Source organism: Chrysemys picta, chromosome 1 (assembly GCF_011386835.1).
Source record: "Chrysemys picta bellii isolate R12L10 chromosome 1, ASM1138683v2, whole genome shotgun sequence".
NCBI classification, from domain to species: Eukaryota; Metazoa; Chordata; order Testudines; family Emydidae; genus Chrysemys; species Chrysemys picta.
The window spans coordinates 334,083,937-334,103,513 of NC_088791.1; the positions used below are offsets into that span (position 1 = coordinate 334,083,937).

General features: G+C 41.0%; 1 protein-coding gene across 20 annotated transcripts in view; it reads left to right on the forward strand.

The window, feature by feature from the left end:
• Positions 1-19,577, forward strand: part of DLG2 (discs large MAGUK scaffold protein 2) — a 1,449,438-nt gene that overhangs the window by 1,110,747 nt on the left and 319,114 nt on the right. For all 20 annotated transcript variants that reach the window (XM_005287552.5, XM_005287553.5, XM_005287554.5 and 17 more), the window contains one exon: positions 15,162-15,230. In XM_005287552.5, coding sequence (XP_005287609.1) covers positions 15,162-15,230 — 69 coding nt within the window. The remainder of the gene's footprint in view (positions 1-15,161; positions 15,231-19,577) is intronic.

Genomic DNA, 19,577 nt, shown 5'->3' on the forward strand with positions numbered 1-19,577 from the left:
ATGAAACAGAATTTGAACAAATATATCTCACGTAGGCTTACCTTGGACTTTTAATTCTGTGTGGGAAGAGGACTGTTGTGTTGTTGGGTTTTTTTTAATCCATTTCCTTTTTATATTGCTTTAGTTTGTAGCATTTAACAGACAAATGAAATACACGGGGTAATATTTTCAAAAATGCCTAAGTGATTTAGAGACTAAGCACCACTAGCTTTCAATGGCACTTAGGCTTCTAAATCACCTAGGGACTATGGACAGCCAATCTCCTTTCTCTAAATAATTTACAGTCTAAGATCCTGATCCTGCTTGAAATCCACTTATGAATAAACTTCAGGTATTGAGGCTTGGGTATAATTAAAATGTAACCCGTTTGGAAAAGATGACAAGCATTAGGGAAAGGGAAGGCCCGGGGTAACAACTATGAGATCAGGTAGTTGCTCTCATCGGAAGCTTATGCCCAAATAAATGTTAGTCTGTAAACTGCCACAAGGACTCCTCGTCGTTTTTTCATTGGAACAGTACACACATCATGGAGGCTCTGAGAATATTTTTTTAGCTGTTCATGAAATTGAAGAAGGGTCTCAGTTTCAGTTGTAGACTTCACAGGAGAAGTGTGTCCTGAAGAGAGAGTGGAGACATGATGGATCATGTCAAAAAGGGGGTTATAGATCATGGGGGAAGGAAATCAGTGACACATGTTAAACTTCTATTGGATATTAAGCTCTGTTTTCTCAGCTGTCATGTAGAATGATGTTTGGTTCATACAAAGAACTCTGTTGGGATGGCACAATAAAAAAACACCTGCCATAAAAAACCTCGGGTAAAACTTTCAAAGGCACCTAAGTAACTTGGGAGCCTAAGTCCCATTGACTTACAATGAGACATAGGCTCTGAAGTGCCTAACTCACTTTTGTGGAAATTTTTAAAGTCTCTACAGCTTTTACCAGCCCATACTTTAGCTCTAATTAAAAACGTTTTATTTTCAGTTTATTTTTCTCTGCTTTTTCTCATCAGCATGAGTGGTGTGAGAAATGGCAGCTCTGTCCTCCAGGAAGAATATTTTAAAGCAATTATTGCACTTCTTGGGTGGTTGGCGTTACTAGGTGTTTGCCTGCCTAAGGTATACAGTAATTACCTAGAAATGTGGCGCCTCTTGTTTCTTACTGTAGGTTTATCTTTTAATGATGTAGCCCACGGTAGAACCTGAAGGTGAACTGAACTTTTGCAAATACATTTCAAAAACCTATTTAAAATTCCATCTCAATAACAAAGTATACATCAGGAGAGTAAGGATGATCTTTTTATTAAAGCGTGAAGCTGGGATTCTGATTACCTACGTTCAGTTCTGAATTAGCTACATAGTTCATGTGTCACTTAGGCACAGATTTTTAAATGTATTTAGGTGTTGCTCCACTCAGCATTGGAAAGCCTAAGTGATTTAGCAGCCTAAGGGCTTGTCTACACAGGGGCACTGTGGCGGGGTTCGACTCACCTGCTGGCTGTCCTGGGGATTAACTCTGCTAGCCAGGACACCTTCTTCTGGTGGTGTTTCGCTGCCACCACTTCTGCTCCAGGACCCACGACACTCCCAGGACCACAGTGTCCTCTTCATGACACAGCCCTCTCGCAGTGCTGCATTCTGTGCTCCCCCTTCTGGGGCAACTGCAGTCTGCTGTCCAGCCACTTCCTTCAGTGGAGCTGCAGCCAATTGTATGGCCACTTCTTCAGTAGCTGGGGCAAGTGGGGGCAGAATGGGGACCCAGGCCCACCCACTACTCCAGGTCCTGGCCCAGGGACCTTATAGCTAGCTGCCACTTACTGCGGCCCCTCCGACGTCTCAATATACTTCCCTGGGCCACTTCCCCGCATCTCTGTCCTTATCTCAGGGCCTCAGCCTGCAGCCTTGCAACCTGCCAGAAGCTCGCTCTCACTCCCCTGATCCTGCCCAGCACTGCTCTGTCCCAGGTGCTGGTTCTCCTCCCTCCTTGAGCACCAGGGAGCAAATGAAGCTGCTCTGCCCTGCAGCCCTTTTTATATGGGCCTGCCAAACCCTTATTGGCTGCTTCTCACAGTCCCTCTCCTATTGACTGCTTTTCACACAGCCTCCCTAGGGCTCCATTAACCCTTTATAGGCCAGTGTAGGGCAGATACCCCATCACAGACACTCAGAAAAATTCATCTGAATTAACGAAAATTCTGAATTCAAAGTGGATTAGTTAAACTGTATTAGGCTAGGTCTACACTGGGAAGGGGGGTCGACCTAAGATACGCAACTTCAGCTAGGTGACTAGCGTAGCTGAAGTTGGCGTATCTTAGGTTGATTTACCTGCCCGTGAGGACGGCGGCGAGACAACCGCTGCCGCTCCCCCGTTGACTCCACTTCCGCCTCTCGCCGCGGTGGAGTTCCGGAGTCGACGGCAGAGCGATCGGGGATCGATTTTATCGTGTCTACACTAGACACAATAAATCGATCCCCGATAGATTGATCACTACCCGCCAATCCGGCGGGTAGTGTAGACGTACCCTTAATCCCCTGTGTGGACACTCTCATTCAGAATTAAATGGGCCTTAATTCAGTTGAGTTTAAGGCCCTCCCTTCCTGGTTTCTTGCTTAGATATGCTATGGCCATTGCAGAGGTCTGCTAAGACCTACGAATTTAGCTGGTTTTGTCAATAAGCGTGATAATATTCCAGTTATCAGTAGTGGTCCAGGTTTTTTTGCTGATTTGCCAAGATCTCCCCATACAATCTGAATGCCTAGATTTGCAAATGCCCTCAAAATATGAATGTAAAGTTATCATTACCTTTTAAAACAAAAAACAGCAGTTCTTCACAACATCTACGTTCAGGATTCTGTGATTGTCTTAGCTGACAATATCCCTCACCCCCCCCCCCCCCGAAAGGATGGCTTTTTTATGGGGGGAAAAAGGAATTTAGAGTAATCTACTGTAATTTCCCAAACCACAGCAGTATTATTATTGTAAGATGCAGTATTTTGGCTCATCCTAAAATACTTAAAAGGAGATGCCTGCTTATTGTCAACTCTTGCAGGGGGAATACAGAATCCTGAATTAGGGCCTCAGAGATGAGATGCAGCTGAAAGTGAACAAACAAAACTGACATTCAAACAGGTGTGTTAGAGCCAATTCACAACTTCAGGTAAAGCTGATGCTGCAGCTGTCTTAAACCAGAGAGAACAAAAAGTGCTGTATCAATACGAAGTACTGTATATACTCGTTCATTAGCCCATTTGTTTATAAACAGACTCCCCAAGATGGATAAGTAAAAATAGCAAAAACTGTATGACCCTTTCATAAGCTGACCCTATATTTCAGGGGTTGGAAAACTTTGGCTTCCAGCTCGTCAGGGTAAAAGCCGGGACATTTTGTTTACCTGGAGCGTCTGCAAGCATGGAGCCCCTCAGCTCCCTGTGGCTGCGGTTCACCACAAATTTTGGTGTAGACCCGTTTATAAGCCACCCCCTTCTCTTTGATGCGTCACCTTTTTACCAAAATTATTGGGCTTATGAACGAGTATATACGGTAATATTTAGTGTCAGGAGTTTCTTGATCCCTGGGTCTTGGTAAGCAAGTAAAGAGAGAGCTTCATATCAGCTATGTAGAGATGGGTACAAACCAAAACCCTAGATCTTAACATCCCTGAAAAGTTTGGTTCTGGAATTGACCTTTCCCAGCTTGTTCCCAGTTTAAATAGTTTGTCTCTTTCAATGTACACACACCATTTTTTAGTGATTTGGGATCTTAAACAATTTTTTTAAAAGGCTTTTCACTTTATTTTTAATGAATTAGAAGAGTGGAAGGTGTCAGCACATCTGATTTCCCCCCCCCCTGAACTAAGCCTAATAGTGCCTAAAACCTGTACCATAGTTGAATAGAAAGCAAGGTCTTTGAGGGTTTTATCATATTATTTGTGTTTTTGTAACTGGCAGAATGAGGGGGAGGAGGTATTTTTATTTGGTGTATGGAAATTTCTGAAGAACAGTGTTAAAATAGGAGGTTGAAAGGAAATATTAACATCCCCAGAGAGGCGCATAACAAAATTCTCTTATGTTGAAATATCTAAATTGACATGCTATATGCAGGAGATGAATAGTACCATAAATAATCAGGCGGGTGTGCTTCATTTTTGTGGGGTTCATATGTTGCACTTGTCTTTTGTGTTGTAGAATCACTTAACTGTCATACTATTGGGAGTTTAAAATGTGTTACTTCTGGAATATGAGACAGTACATGGATTAGCGGCATGTGGAGAGATACTTTTATGTTGACACACACACAAAGAACTAACTGCATTTTTTTATCAAACTGATGTTTGACACGTCTTATTCACGGAGGCTATCTGATCAAGTTTCTGGCAACTACTACCCACAAACCCCCTTCCCCTCCCCACTCTCACAAGGGGATTCACCAGGAAAGTGGACTCCCTTCTCCTCCAGCGAGCCATAGAAAGGGTTCCACCTCAGCATCAAGGGAAGATTTCTTGATCCCCTTAAAGAATGGGGAGGGAAGCCAATTCTCGATCTATGTTGACTAAACATATTCATCCGAAAGATAAAATTCCACATGATCTCTTTGGCATCAATAATTTCCTCCCTAGAAGTCTACAGCAGCACATTGAGGCTGGGTTCCTCACATGATCTGAAGAGTAAATCTGTTTGCTCTTGGCCTACACAATCCAGCCAGCATGAGATGCTGTCAGATAATAAACCTACAAACATAGTACTTCTATACAGAAACTTAGCTTTTAATAATCAGCAGTAGAGAAAAACAGATCTTTTCATAAGGGTTAGCATAGAACAAAAAAAAATCTGTTTTAAAGACACCTGCATAAAACCTATCATAGTTTTTCCCATTGAAATGAAGTCACCCTTCGATATTTTAACTGATCCATTGTACTATTTCTGCATTACAACAGTTGCTCAGTAGCTTTGTCAAGAGACAGAAACTGATGGATTAAAAACTATGAAAAAATACAACTAAATTGGTATCAACCAATAGAACTACAGCCATTATACAACGAAACAGATATCCCAAATATTCCTAAACAGTTCACCATTCATGTGGTGAATAGTACAGATTAGTGTCATTTTCTTTCCAATGTAGGTTCTTTTATGACACCAGTACTATGGTTTCTGAGTGCCTCATACCCTTTTAATGTATTTATTAGAGCTGTCAAGCGATTTAAAAAAATTAATTGCAGTTTTAATTGCACTGTTAAACAGTGCTATTAAACTCCTTTTACTGAGCTAGGTGGGCTCCCTTCAGCTGAGCGAGCCCTTGTTTGCAAGGGAGGGTGTATTTTACCTTAAGGACTCCGCATGTGCCAGGGGAGGAGAGGCTGGTGCAGAGTGGCAGAGCTTGCCAGGCCCCTGTTCTCTATGGGGTACCCACCGGAGCAAGGGGCCAGCTGGGAGGCATTGGGGCATGGAGCCAAGGAGGGTGGGGGGCAGTCCCTGGAGCGAGTGGCTGGCCAGGGGCAATGGAGCATGGCACAGGGCCGGGGGTCGGTCTCGGGAGCAAGTGGCCAGCTGGGAACAATAGGGTATGGCATGGGGGTGAGGGCTGTCAGTCCTGGGAGCGAGTGGCTGGCCGGAGGCAATGGGGCATGGCACGGGGCTGGGGGTCGGTCCCGGGAGCAAGTGGCCGGCTGGGAATAATGGGGTATGGCATAGGGCAGGGGAGAAAGGATATTGGCCCTGGGAGCAAGTGGCCAGCCAGGGGCAATGGGGCACAGTGCAGAGGAGTCAGGATCCCTACCTCTCTGCCAGAGCCGGGATGAGAACTTCTTCTTGTCTCTTCCAGCCCTCCAGTGGCAGTTTGGGTTACTGCGCCTTACCACACACTGTCAGGTCCTTTGGCAGGTGATGACTGCTTCTCCATTGTGATTAACACGTTAATTGTGTTTTCAATTAATTGTAGGCATTAACTGCGATTACTTGACAGCCCTAGTATTCATCTTCACAACATGCCTGTGAAGTAGGGAATTGCTAGTATCCACATTTTTACAGCTAGAGAACTGAGATACACAGAGATTAAGTGATTTGCCCAGGGTCAAACAAAAAAGTCTGTAGTGGAGCTGGTAAGTTTCAAACTTACTTATTAAAAAGAGCTACAAATAAAACACAATTTATAAAGAAGTCTTCCAAATTCATATTGCAGCACAGCCTATACATGAAAAGAAAATCTTGGCTTCCATTAAATGTCTGCATCTTGAACCAAAAAAATAAAAAATAAAAATCAAGATGATGTCATTGGACTGTAGAATAATTTTCAGAGGGAAGCCCCATTATTTATTTTGAGTCTGGATAAAGAGCTAAAACACAAGAATTTAGCAAGATTAAAAAAGGAACAGTCCTTTATATGGGTAACAAGAACATCCAGAGATGTTATAATTAGTGCTAAGAAAACATTTGGAAGGGATATGAAGCCTCATATTTCAAAACTTAACCCAATTGCTAACTATAAGAGATTAATGTAGGAGGCAGATTATTGCACATCTACAGAAAATTAAAACTAGATTAGATGCCTCAGGTCTCTGCAATGTCTCAAAACCTGTTGTTGGGCCATGAGGAAATAGGCAATCAAACTGTAACACTTAACTTGGTACAGGAATCAGCATTTTATACCCAGAAGAAGCAATTGATGACTGACTCATCCTTTGGGTTTCTTGTCTCTTTATTTACCCAGATTTGTTCTGTTTGCAAGCTTCTATTGCTTGAGAATAAGGTTATTTAAACATAATGTTATTTTAATACTGGATTTTCATAAATAGTAGGGACACATAAATCAGATACCAAAGAAACTGGAATTAAAACACAAACCTGTTGTCACAAGATTCCTGCCACTCTTGCAGATGCAAGATTTGGAAACCTGGATGAACATTCAAACTGTTGGGCACATCTTTACAGCTGCCATCAGTTTTTGCATCACAAATGATTCATAAATGTATGATCTATGAAGTGTTTAGTATTAGTTGATTGGAGAGCACTCACAGATTTGCTGTGGAACTGCTTCATCCACAAAAATAAAATGGGCAAATTTGACACAGGAGGCTGTAATGATAGTCTAGGAAGCGTTAACACAGTAGTCCTATCTTCAAATAGATCTTTTTTGCATGACTCTTCCCTTGGGGCTGCTTCATGAGAATGGAAATCTGTTAATGACTCTTGTTGAGAAGAGGCTATTTTCTTGGTATAAATTCAGCTGTGATTATATTTGTTGATAGCTCCTAATTTGAGGTGCAACAAGCACACAGGAGAACAGAACCAAAGTGCAAAGATTCATGAAGAGATGAGTACATTTTCAGCTGCAGGTAGCAAGGGGAGGTTTGGTCCTAATAAAGGAAAAGCACTTTGCCCAAAAGAGAGGAGACCAGAAGCCTGACGAATCACATTAAATCCAATTTATTTAAATAAATAAATTAAATAAGTCTTCCAACTGGTTCCAGGAAGATGTATCCCTGAGAGGATCCCAATTATAAGAAGTGGTTGACAAGCAGGAAGAAAAGTCTGAAAAGTTCTGATGAAGGAAAACTCAGACTGCTTTTGCTGTCTTCCCAGGATTTATCTTATTAAATGGACTAACAGCATTATATTGATTCCCTGGCGTGTTACAAATTAGCTGTTCATCATCTCACTCACACATTTGTAGCACCACTAATTCTTAAAAACTTTTAAACCCAGCTTCTCTCCCTCCCTACGTCCATAACCTCTAATACAGTTTTACTCGATTTATCCCATTGGGTTTATAACTAAACTGTTCACTTTAATGACCAGCAAAGACTCCGATATAATTCTTTCTCTTCAAATATTGAATGTAATGAGTTTCTTTAAATGAGTGCTGGCTAGGCCTAATCTTGTGTAGGAACATAAGAATTGCCATAATGGAACACATAAATGATCCATCTAGTCTAGTATTCTTCCTAGTATGATATCTGGCCTATATCAGAGGAAAGCAAAATAAATAGCTAATGTACTTGGACAGTACTGCAGTGCTGTACCACAGGGATGTATTTATTCCTGACCCCATGTAGTAAATCTCTTACACCCAGAAACATGAAGATTAACAGCCATTGTAAATGCTGTATCCTCCATTTTAGAGCCTTATCCTGCAAAATACTGAATGTTTCCTATGAACTGCTGAGTGCCCACAATTTCCATTGAAGACAAAAGGTGCATAAATGTTAACTACCACCTACAAGAGATTAGAAACAGCACATCCTAAGATACTGCATTCATTTGCCATTCACCTTTCACTTTGACAGTATGTTCATTGGTACCTCTGTTCTATTTTCTGATTAACATTATTCAGCTCATTTGTGTGGTTTTATTGTGTGTGGTGTGTTATTTCTGGTTTGTTTTTGCCTGCTTGTATGTACGTTGAGAAATTCCATGTTTATCCTCTAAGGTATTCTTCAAGCATCCCTTAAGGGGGAAAAAAAAAGAAGCAAAGCCAAGCTGTGTTAAGTATTGAGTAATCACGTTTGTAAAAGGACTATCGATCTATTATTTTAAGAAATTCTGTGTGGCAAGCTTACTCTTAGAAACTACTGAGCTAACAATCACTTACAACATTTACTTTTTTGGACCTTAATATGGAATTGGTCTCTTGTTCCATGAGGAAAACATCATGCTTTATGCTTTAAACCACACAACTCCCTACTAGTAACTCTAGTTTTGAGAAAATGTAGCTGTCGGTAAGATTCCAACTAAAATTTGGAAATTGAGATTAACTCCCCCACAGAAAGAACAGTAATCGCAAACCAGCTGAAAATGCAGGGCCTCTCCAGCTCCTTCTACCTTTTGTTGGTTGGTCAGCAATCTATTTATAATCATGTATTCTTATTTACCCTATCATGGACTACACTAGTGATCAGAAATTGGCTATTGATAAAGATTAACACAAACTATACATTCTGGTCATTAGACTTTATGAAGTTCAGACACATATTATTTGTCAGGGTCAGGATAGACATTTTCCTGGCCTGGTTTACAGCAATTTCAGAATATTGTATAGTAAATTGTTTACTTCTGCAGCTCTCAGTTTGAGAAGCTACAGAAGCAGCAACAAGTCTCTCTCTTTAATCAATAATCAGGGATTTTTGGCCCAGCAATCCCATAAAAATTATACTTGTTTTAATGCCTCACTCTGGTAGACTGCACATAGACGAGGCTTTCTCTTTAGGCAATAGGAAAGCATTTCTGTGTATTTAGACCATTATTAAATAATGCAGCTGGCATATATTTGAACAGCCTGCTATTTGGTGTTTTGGGATCACACAGTGTTTTGTGCAAATCTTCTTCCTTTTGTGCTTCTGAGTTTAGCTTTGAACTGTAACCACTCAGTTTTGCCTGGTTTCCATCTGAAACTATAATGGCTCAGATTTGCTTGGGTGTAGACTCGGTTACTATATCAGAGGTGGGCAAACTACAGCCCGCAGGCCACATCCGGCCCGGGGGACCCTTCTACCCGGCCCCTGAGCTCCTGCCCCGGGAGGCTCGCCCCCGGCCCCTCCCCCGCAGCCTCAGCTCGCCCTGCCACCGGCGCAATGCTCTGGGCGACGGGGCTGCGAGCTCCTGGGGCAGAGCCTCTGCAGAGCCCGGCCTGACCCGGTGCTCTGTGCTGCGCGGTGCGTGGCTGTAGCACTGCCAGCCACCAGTGCTCCAGGCAGCACAGTAAGGGGGCAGGGAGTGGGGGGGTTGGATAGAGGGCACGGGAGTTCGGGGTGGTGGTCAGGGCACGGGGGTGTGGATAGAGGGCGGGGCGGGGCTCAGGGGGGTTGAATGGGGGCAGGAGTCCAGGGGGGCAGTCAGGAAGGAGGAGGTGTTGGATGGGGCAGCGGGGGGCAGTCAGGGGCGGGGGTCCTGGGGCTGGGCCATCAGGGAGCGAGAAGTGGGGGGGGCGGAAAGGAGGGGAGGGCCAGGCAACGCCACCCTCCCCTAACCGGCCCTCCAAACAATTTCCAAAACCTGATGCGGCCCTCAGGCCAAAAAGTTTGCCCGCCCCTGTACTACATGTTTACACAATGGGGCCCTGATCTCAGAAGGGGCCTCCAGGCACTATTGTAATGATATATCATCATAATGTGGGTTGACCCTCCTCTGCTGGGCCAACTTTGATGGGCTATAACTCTTATTCCTTCTCTGACCCCCCTGGAAGCAGAGTATCTGGATTGGTGTTAAGCTTGAGTAGTCCTTTCCCTCAGGAAGGCACAAGGATTGTCATTATGGTGAGGCTCCTTGCACTGTCTCTCTCTAAGTCTATATTTGCAAACTGCACACGTTACATGTTATTAGGGTGTTAATCTGTTTTGCTAGAAATGTTAAAATCAAAGCTTAACTCCGTGCTATACATATTATTCCAAACATAACCTTTTTAGATACAAAAATATTGATGTAAAATTGGGCATTGCAAATATTGATATATGTACATTGAGTGATAGTGAACAGTAAATTAGATACAACATTGCAGTTCTGTGAGGGACACAAGAGAGGCTTTGTGCAGTTGCATCATGTCAAAGAGTAAGGCGGGAGGTAACAATCACTTTCTTTATGAGGCATTGATAACTATGTACCTCATTAATTGCTGGCATCCTGGGTGCTATTGGCAAATTGGAGGGCACACAAAGTACAATGGAACCTCACAGTTATGAACACCTGAGGAATTGGAGGTTGTTTGTAACTAAAATGTTCGTAACTCAAAACAAAATGTTATGGCTATTCTTTCAAAAGTAGAACTCAATATTGACTTAATACAGCTTTGAAACTTTACTTTGCAGAAGAAAAATGCTGCCTTTAGCCATCTTAATGTAAAAGAAACAAGCACAGAAACAGTTTCCTTACCTTATCAAATCTTTTTTTAAAAATCAGAGAGGTAGCCGTGTTAGTCTGTATCCACAAAAACACCGAGTAGTGCAGTGGTACCTTAAAGACTCCATGCATCTGAAGAAGTGGGTTTTTTACCCACGAAAGCTTGTGCCCAAATAAATCTGTTAGTCTTTAAGGTGCCACCGGACTCCTTGTTGTCTTTTTTTTAAAACATTACCTTTATATCTTTTAGTAGTTTACATTTCATACTGTACTGTACACTATTTGCTTATTTTTTTGACTCTGCTGCCTGATTGGTCACTTTCAATTCCAAATGAGGTGTGTTGTTGACTGGTCAGTTCATAACTCTGGTGTTTGTAACTCTGAGTTTCTTCTTCTAGTAGCAGCTCCATCTATGAATGAGAAAATAACAGCACTCTTCCACAGTTCTTCATTAACACAAAAAACGTTTTCTTTAATACAGTCCAAACTAAAAAAATGAAGATGTAATTCTTATAATTATTTCTCCAGTGTTAAAAATTATTAGAAAGAACTTGATCTGTCAAAACTAGTTTTATACTTTAGGTTTTGTACTAAATAGTCTGTATGAAATATTAATTCAGCAGCGTAGATGAGGTATTACTGCTTAGTTGGAAACTTGGGCTCTTTCTTTATTAGGATGATCGGCTTGGTCCCTTTTTTCATTTTGACCCTTTTAGAGTTGAGGCACTAATTCACAACCCTGAATTCATTCATTTATGAAGGGACTGTAGTCTCTTTGTATTCACTTGTGGACATCTAAGACCAGGTCATCATCCCCTCAGATGTATTTGTTACTATGATTTGACACTTGTTTTCTGAACTTTTCTTAGCTTTATGGATGGATGGTGAGCAGTTTGCTGTTGATAGTCATATTTAGGATGGAATTTTCCAAGCACTAAGCACTGGTCTAAATGTGCTTCTACTGAAATGAATGGGAGTCTAACCCGTGACCTCAGTGGTAGCAGAGGTAGGCCAGGGCTGATTGCTTTTGAAAATCGCACCCTCAAAATTAAAGCTCTGTTGATTAGTTGTGAATGGACACAAGTGTTCCTGTTCTGATTGCAAGAGTCTAATGTATTCCTTCTAATAAGGAAGTTGGCTTGAAAAAGTGACTGAGGGTTAAAATATCTTGAGGAGAGGTGCCAGATCAGATTTCCTTTTTGGGCCAGATCTTGCAGTGATGACATTCCTAGAAAAACTAGGATTCTTGTAGGATTTACTGGGTCGGTGGAGATTTTAATTTTCTTTTGTCAGTCACTCAAATTGAAAATATGTGGTCAAATCCTTGTCTGACTCCTTCAGTTGCCTCTGTGCCAGGGTTCTAGCAATGGGTTTTGAGAAACCTTTCCTCCCATTGTGTAAGCATGGGTCTCAAGATCTCTTTCTTGAGTGGTAACAGCTAATTTAAACCCCATCATTTTACATGCATGGTTGGGATTATGTTTTCCAATATGCATTACTTTGCATTTATCAACATTGAATTTCATTTGCCATTTTGTTGCCCAATCACCCAGTTTTGTGAGATCCCGTTGTAACTCTTTGCAGTCTGCTTTGGACTTAACTATCCTGAGTAATTTTGTATCATCTGCAGATTTTGCCACCTCCCTGTTTACCCCTTTTCCCAGATCATTTATGAATATGTTGAACAACACTGGTCCAGTACAGATCTCTGGGAAACACCACTATTTATGTCTCTCCATTCTGAAAACTGACAATTTATTCCTAATTCTATTTACCACTTCACAACATCCACTAAAAAGGGAAATAGTGTGAAGCACTAGCTATTGGAAAGGAAAGTGGGGAGCGAGTGTAGTGCTTGCCCTGTGGTACAGTGCCATATGTTACAACTTCATGTGCTAAACAGCTAGAGAAATTACATTGTTTATTGAATTGTGTCCTCCATCACACAGCATATATTGGTTAGGCAGCAAAATGAAATGCACAGTAAAATATATGTGAGGTGCCCACTGATGCTGAGCTTTGTAGTTTTAATGAAAATATAATGCAGTATTTAATCCTAACAGACTGTCATAGTTGTTCAATAACTGTATAATGCTTTATAGCAAAAGGCAAAAACTGTAACTTAGTGGATCAATGATATATAATGGCATTAACGTTTTTTTTCCCTACACCGTGCAGTAGAACCAAAATTTATAAGGTACCGTGTAAACACTTAAACTAATCACAATAAAGCCCTGTGAAATTTCTGCCTCCTTCTGTCTATGAGCCCAATCCTGCTACCACAGTAACCAGTGGGAATCTTTCCATTTGATTTGTGTCAGTATGAGAGCAGAACTGGTTCAACTACTGATATTCTAAGCAACTGTATACTACTGTCCCCATTGGGTACATGCGTGTGTGTGGGTTCAACAGGTTCTGCAATCAGTCATGATTTGGTATGAGAGAAACCACTGGAGCGGCTCAGAAATTTTCTGGTAGACTCATTTTCCAATGGATAATGCAGTTTCCACAAAATCAAAATTTTCCTTGGAAAAATTTAAATTTTGTCAGAAAAGTTTGATCTTTCCATCAGGAATATTGAAATGAAAGCTCCAACTTTCCAGCTTCTTGGCAGTTCACCTGGAGGGCTGACTGGGAAACCAGGATCCCCTGGCGTCCAGGTCGCACCACAGCCCCTCTGGCGGGCTCCAAAGCTCACCAGCCTTGCCTGCCCCCTGTTCCATCAGCTACTCAAAGAACTGGGTGGCTAGCTCCCCAGCTGGGTAGCTCCCATGGTTGCCCTGTTCCTGAGCTGGTTGCCTCCCCAGGCAACTGGCTCCTGAGAAGCCAGGCAGACGTCCTGCCAGGTGGACAGTCAGTAACCTCAAAAATTCTGTTTTGGTTCTCCCCAAATGGTATTTTTCTGGAAGTTCCTTCCTGCAAAAAAAAAAAAAAATATGTTTTGACTTTTTGTCCTGATTCATACAGACAGAAATTCAAAAACTTTCACAGGAAGTGATTTCCATTTTCTGGCCAGCTCTAGAAATCATAGCTTGAGGATTACCAACGTTGTTTTTGGTTATATGTCATATTTAGGGTGCTAATAGCTTCACTATTTATAGGCAAGCATTGAAATAGCTGGTGAGCTCATAATTAGATCTGCTACTATCCAGGAGGGGCATTATCATTTTATAAAAAGCAACAGAGGGTCCTGTGGCACCTTTCAGATGCATCTGAAGAAGTGAGGTTCTTACCCACGAAAGCTTATGCTCCCAATACTTCTGTTAGTCTTAAAGGTGCCACAGGACCCTCTGTTGCTTTTTAAAGATTCAGACTAACACAGCTACCCCTCTGATGATTATCATTTTATATCACTTCTAGAAGCATAGCTTCCAGAAGTTTGTGCTTTTAAAAGTGATGAAACAATTCTATCCAGCCCCACGACTAAATTTCTGGGAGAGCCAATACTATGATTGAACTATATGTGACTTGTTTTAACTGTCAAAATATCTGTGTTACTGTCAGCTTTAGCTCATTCCCCCACTTCTCCTGGTACGTATTCTTTAATTTAATGTCAAATCCAATACTACTGCTGGCGGTTAACTATTTTAATTTTAATGGTGATGCTAGTCAGTTCACACTGGGGGTCTATTATTGCCTTTATTATCATACTTATTTTAAATAAAAGCTATTATCCCGTTTCTGTTTACATTGTGTATCCACAGTTTGGCTTGTGCTGAAAATTATTTGGTTTTGAAACAGTACCTATTAATAGTAAATGTCTGCAATAATCAATATCTCCCTCCATCTAAAATCCACTGGAAAAAATGTCCATAGTTAAAAGTTATAGAGATGCAGATTTCAAAATCTTTTGCTGAAAATTCTACATAGCAAACAATAAAAAATTAGCATAGTGAACTATGATGATAAGAGCACTTTGATTTCATTTCCCAGTTGTTCTACTGCTACATTTTATATAAATAACAATTAGCATCTGAGTTGTTTTAAGTCACTTGAAAAATACAATCTGTTGTATTCATACATTTTTTTAAAAGATGGATCCTTCCAAGTCTGTCTAGTTATAATCTGTTTTTAATGAGGAATAACATCTTATTAAACAGGAGACAAGATAATTGGTTTCTTCCCCTTATTATCCAAAGAGAGAGAGCACAAGGATCAGTATATATGAGAGATGCATAGGAATATCTCACAGTAATTTCAGTAATCTGGTAATTATTTCTGGGTCATCCGTTATATCTTAATTGTGGCTACCCATTACAGTAAGAACAAGAGAATTAGCAAGTAGAGTCATATTTCTTTAACAAATACTTTTCTTTATTCTTCCTTGTCTATACAGTCATTCCCAGCACAGCACTGCAACGCGTCCACCCACAATGAGCTTACAACGAACCATTTCTCTGGAAGGGTAAGGCTGTTCTCTGTCTCTTGAGCTGCTTAATATGGAAGCTGAGTTTCTCTCTCTGTCTCTCTCTCTGTCTCGCTGTCTGTCTCTCCAACCATACACTGACATGTACCAGATTGAAGGGGGAAAAAATCTGTCTGACCCAGTACTAATACCAGATAAAATACACAAATTCTTCGTGTTGGAAGGTATGGCACTCCCCTTCTGTGCCCTCCAGGAGGGATCTACTGTTAAATGGGGTTTAGAATGCAAGAACAAACCTACTGTGTATTTTTGGAGCAGAAGGTCGATGGTGCATTGTGCTACACTCTTTAATAGCATGCCTTTCCCTCTCAGCCACCCAAACTCAGACAACAGGACTTTAAGGGAGGCAACATGGGGTGTTATTGCAGATCCCTTGGCCCAGTCACAGGTGCAAATATCCCCTGTAGCATTAACATGCCTGCTTCCCCCTTGGTGCCTGAGATTTATGGCTGCAGGGAAACCAGCTAGGTGGAGTGTCGAGGCTGTTGGAACCAGGCGCCAATGTGTAAATGCAAATAGTGTTGATGTGGAGGGCAAAGATCTTCTGTAGCTTTCCTTGAAGCTCTTGGAGGATCTGCAGAAAAAATTAACATTAGGAAAAGAATTGGTGAAAGCACTGATATGCAACAGAAAAGTACAATTTTGTGGTGGTTTTACTGAGGAACTTTGAACCCGTCAAGCTGGAGTGGATAAGACAGTGGCAGTATCCACTTCCCAAAGTGTAAGTTGACAGGCAAGTTTCTGAGTTCCCTGCATGCGTATTTTAATTATTATTATTGATAATCATGTTTATCACGGTAGTGCCTAGTGACCAACCAAGATCTGGGGCCCTTTGTGGTAGGCATTGTATAGACACAGAGTAGCAGACAGTCCTTGTCTTGATAAAATAATCTCATAAACAAGACAAAAACAGAGTAAACAATGTGATGGCAGCAAAGAGCATGTTAGCTCCAAGGGGTTTATTTGTTTTGGTTTATTGGCAGGTGAGATATGGTGTAGTTATCAGGGATTGTTGGGGGTTGGTTTACATTTTTGTGTGTGGTCCATTTGATGTTTTCTCTCATTGCTTTGTTTTGACCAATGTGCTACAGAGATTAATTTGAACTCCGTTGCTGCAGTAAAAAATTGCATAGAAAAAAAGCTCATTCGTTTTTTTCAAATTCAGTGAAGCTTAATTAAAGACTTTGTGACTTATTATATATAGCGAGCAGTTCAGTATTTCTGATGGACATATCCTAATTAACACTCAGGACACTTAATCTGTCATGGAAGTGATCTGCGTGCCATCACTTGAGTTCATTTCACTTGCCTCGAGTTAACATTTACATGTAAAAACAGAAAAATATTTCACACTAATCATGGAAATTCTTACTGATGTCTGATTCTAATCCATGTTAGCCATATTACTGTATGGGTGAGTTTCTTTCAGTGTAGCAAATTATGCCCAAAACTGAATACACTAATTCTGGAGATAGAACAAGAGCTGTTTGATTTAGAAAAATTATCCGATGCTTGTGTGTGTGTGTGTGATTTAATTGTAAAAATGCAAATCTGCATATATAGATGGCTAAATTTTCACAAAACTAATGGGGGGAAAGATGATTCATCCACAACCAAAGTCAACCGCTTTCATGTCTTTAATAATATCAGGACAACTGACAGTTGTATGGAGTGCTTGGATTTTGGTTGCACTGGCTTGTTTCAGAGGGCTAGTTTTAATTTTAGTTTTGATTCTCCCCTCTGATTCATTGTGTGTAAAATTCCATTACTGCAAAAAAGGCCTAGAGCAAAAAAGTATAACATGACCCAATAAGCAAGCAATACCTGTCCTCTTTTCTTTTTTTTTAATACTTTCAGAATTGAGTCTATGTCAGACTATCAGAGCTAGACAAACGTGCCATTTCCTCCTCCTCTTGTTCCCCCATTCACTAACACCTTCCCCATACCATGCATACACAAATCTACATTTATTTTGGATTTAGATACAAAACAGTGCTCTAACTGGTGTTGGGTTAGGGGAAGACTCCTCGATACTAGGCCCTGGGCTGGATCAAGGTAATCTGGGATCCTACATACAACAGGATACAGGGTTTGCAATGGCTTCACCCCACGATTAGAGTGACAGTGGCTGAGCCCCTCCCAGAGAGGTGGAAGTGGCTGAATGGACCTCCCTTCTCCTTTCCAAGCTTTTTGTATGGCTGATGCAGCAGATTTTGAAATTGGCTGAAAGTTCATGCAGATAGACTGATATTAATTTCCAAACCACAACAATGAACATAAGAATATAAGAATGGTCATATGGGGTCAAACCAAAGGTCCATCTAGCCCAGTATCCTGTCTTCCAACAGTGGCAAATGCCAGGTGCTTCACAGGGAATGAACAGAACAGGTAATCATCAGTGATCCATCCCTTGTTCCCCATTCCCAGCTTCTGGCAAACAGAGGCTAGGGACACCATCCCTGCTCAGGCTGGCTAATAGCCATAGATGGATCTATTATCCATGAACTTATCTAGTTCTTTTCTGAACCCTGTTATAGTCTTGGCCTTCACAACATCCTCTGGCAAAGAGTTCCACAGGTTGACTGTGTGAATATGTAAAATATGAATGCGAGGAATAAGCAGGAAGAACTGGAATTATTAGTACATAAGCTAAATCATGACTTAACTGGCATCAAAGAGACATGGTGGGATACATCTCATGACTGGACTGGAATTGGCATAGAGGGGTTTAGCTTGCTTAGGAAGGAAAGGCGGGGGGGGGGGAGGAGGAGATGATGCATTTTATATCAAGAGATGCAGACCAGCTGAAAATATCTGGGTGAAAATAATAGGGGGGAAACAGGGAGATGTCATAGGTGGGGTTTACTACGGGCCACCAAATCAGGAGTAGGAGGTGGATGAGGCATTTCTAAAATAAATCACAGAAATATCCAATACACAAGACTCATTAATAATGGGAAACTTTAACTACCCAGACATCAGTTGGATAAGTAACACAGCAAAACACAAAATGTCCAGTAAGTTCTTGGAATATATAAGGGACAACTTTTTGATACAGACTGTAAAGGAAATAACTAGGGGACAGCCCTTGTAGATTTGATTCTGACCAACAGGGAGGAATTGGTTGCGAATCACCACCAAGCCTGACCTTTATCTTAAATAGTGGTATGTCTAGTGGATTCTGGAAAACTGACCAAATCAGTATGAAGTCATGCATTTGCAATCAAGAAATGCCAAAACAGCAGGAATCAAATGGTTAAGAGTAAATAACTCATTACAAGCATACTGAATAGATACAGTAGATAAGATGAACTTTCTAAATGTTACACAATAAATTATTATGGCACAAATGGCTGGATGGTGTAACAATTTGTATGTCAGAATCTGTATATTTAATAAAATGGAACCCAAACAGCAAAATAATGATCATTTTCCTGTGCTACTTGTTAGTATATATTAACGTAACAAGAATGTCCCACACTCTATCAAAACATTTGTCCAGTGTAGGAATGCCAAATTTACAGTGCTGGGCTGCAATAATGAATCTGGCAGCAATTAGTAAGAAGGTGGTTTATCTTGTTTGTATTTTAGTAGTAATCAGAGGTCTCAGTCAATGAAACTGATGAATTGGGAGAGGAGGGCTGGAGAAAGAGATAACAGTAAAATGAACACATTAAGCAAAACAACCAGCAGGCCCACCTTGCCACCTGCCTAACCATTGTTAGACTGCAGTGTTTTGTAAGCATCACAGAAGAGGGATATGAAGGAGAACGATGATGGCTTTTCAGCTTTTGGTGGGGCATTCATGTCAGACGTAAGGGTGACAAAAAAGAGGAAAGGTAATTTAAGGGAGAAGTGAACAAAATGGCGAGAGAAACTGGCATTGCCAGTGGAGCAAAGGCAGAGGTTCATATGGTGAGAAAATACTAGATTGGATAACTGGGGCACTAAATTACAGTAAAACAGAAGTATAGATGATAGAAAAGAAACTTTGAATATACTTAAGTTTCCCTTCAACTTTGATATTTTTTACATACCTATATATCTATATTTCATGTCAAAGCTGCAACCTTTATAAATTTTAAATTGTTCTCTCATGATGAATGAGACATTATAAACATCTTACATACTGGCACAGTCTCACTTTATCCTGGGTTTCCATGTTAAGGTGAATGCTGTCTCAAATTGAATTTTCAGGTCTTTCCTGTGTTGGTCCTCTTTGTCTATCTGAAATAAAAGTACAAAGTGATTTATTAAAATTTGCTAGAGCAGGAAAAGATGTGAAATAAAATTAGAATTATTATGTCAAAAGGGCTGGCAGTCTGA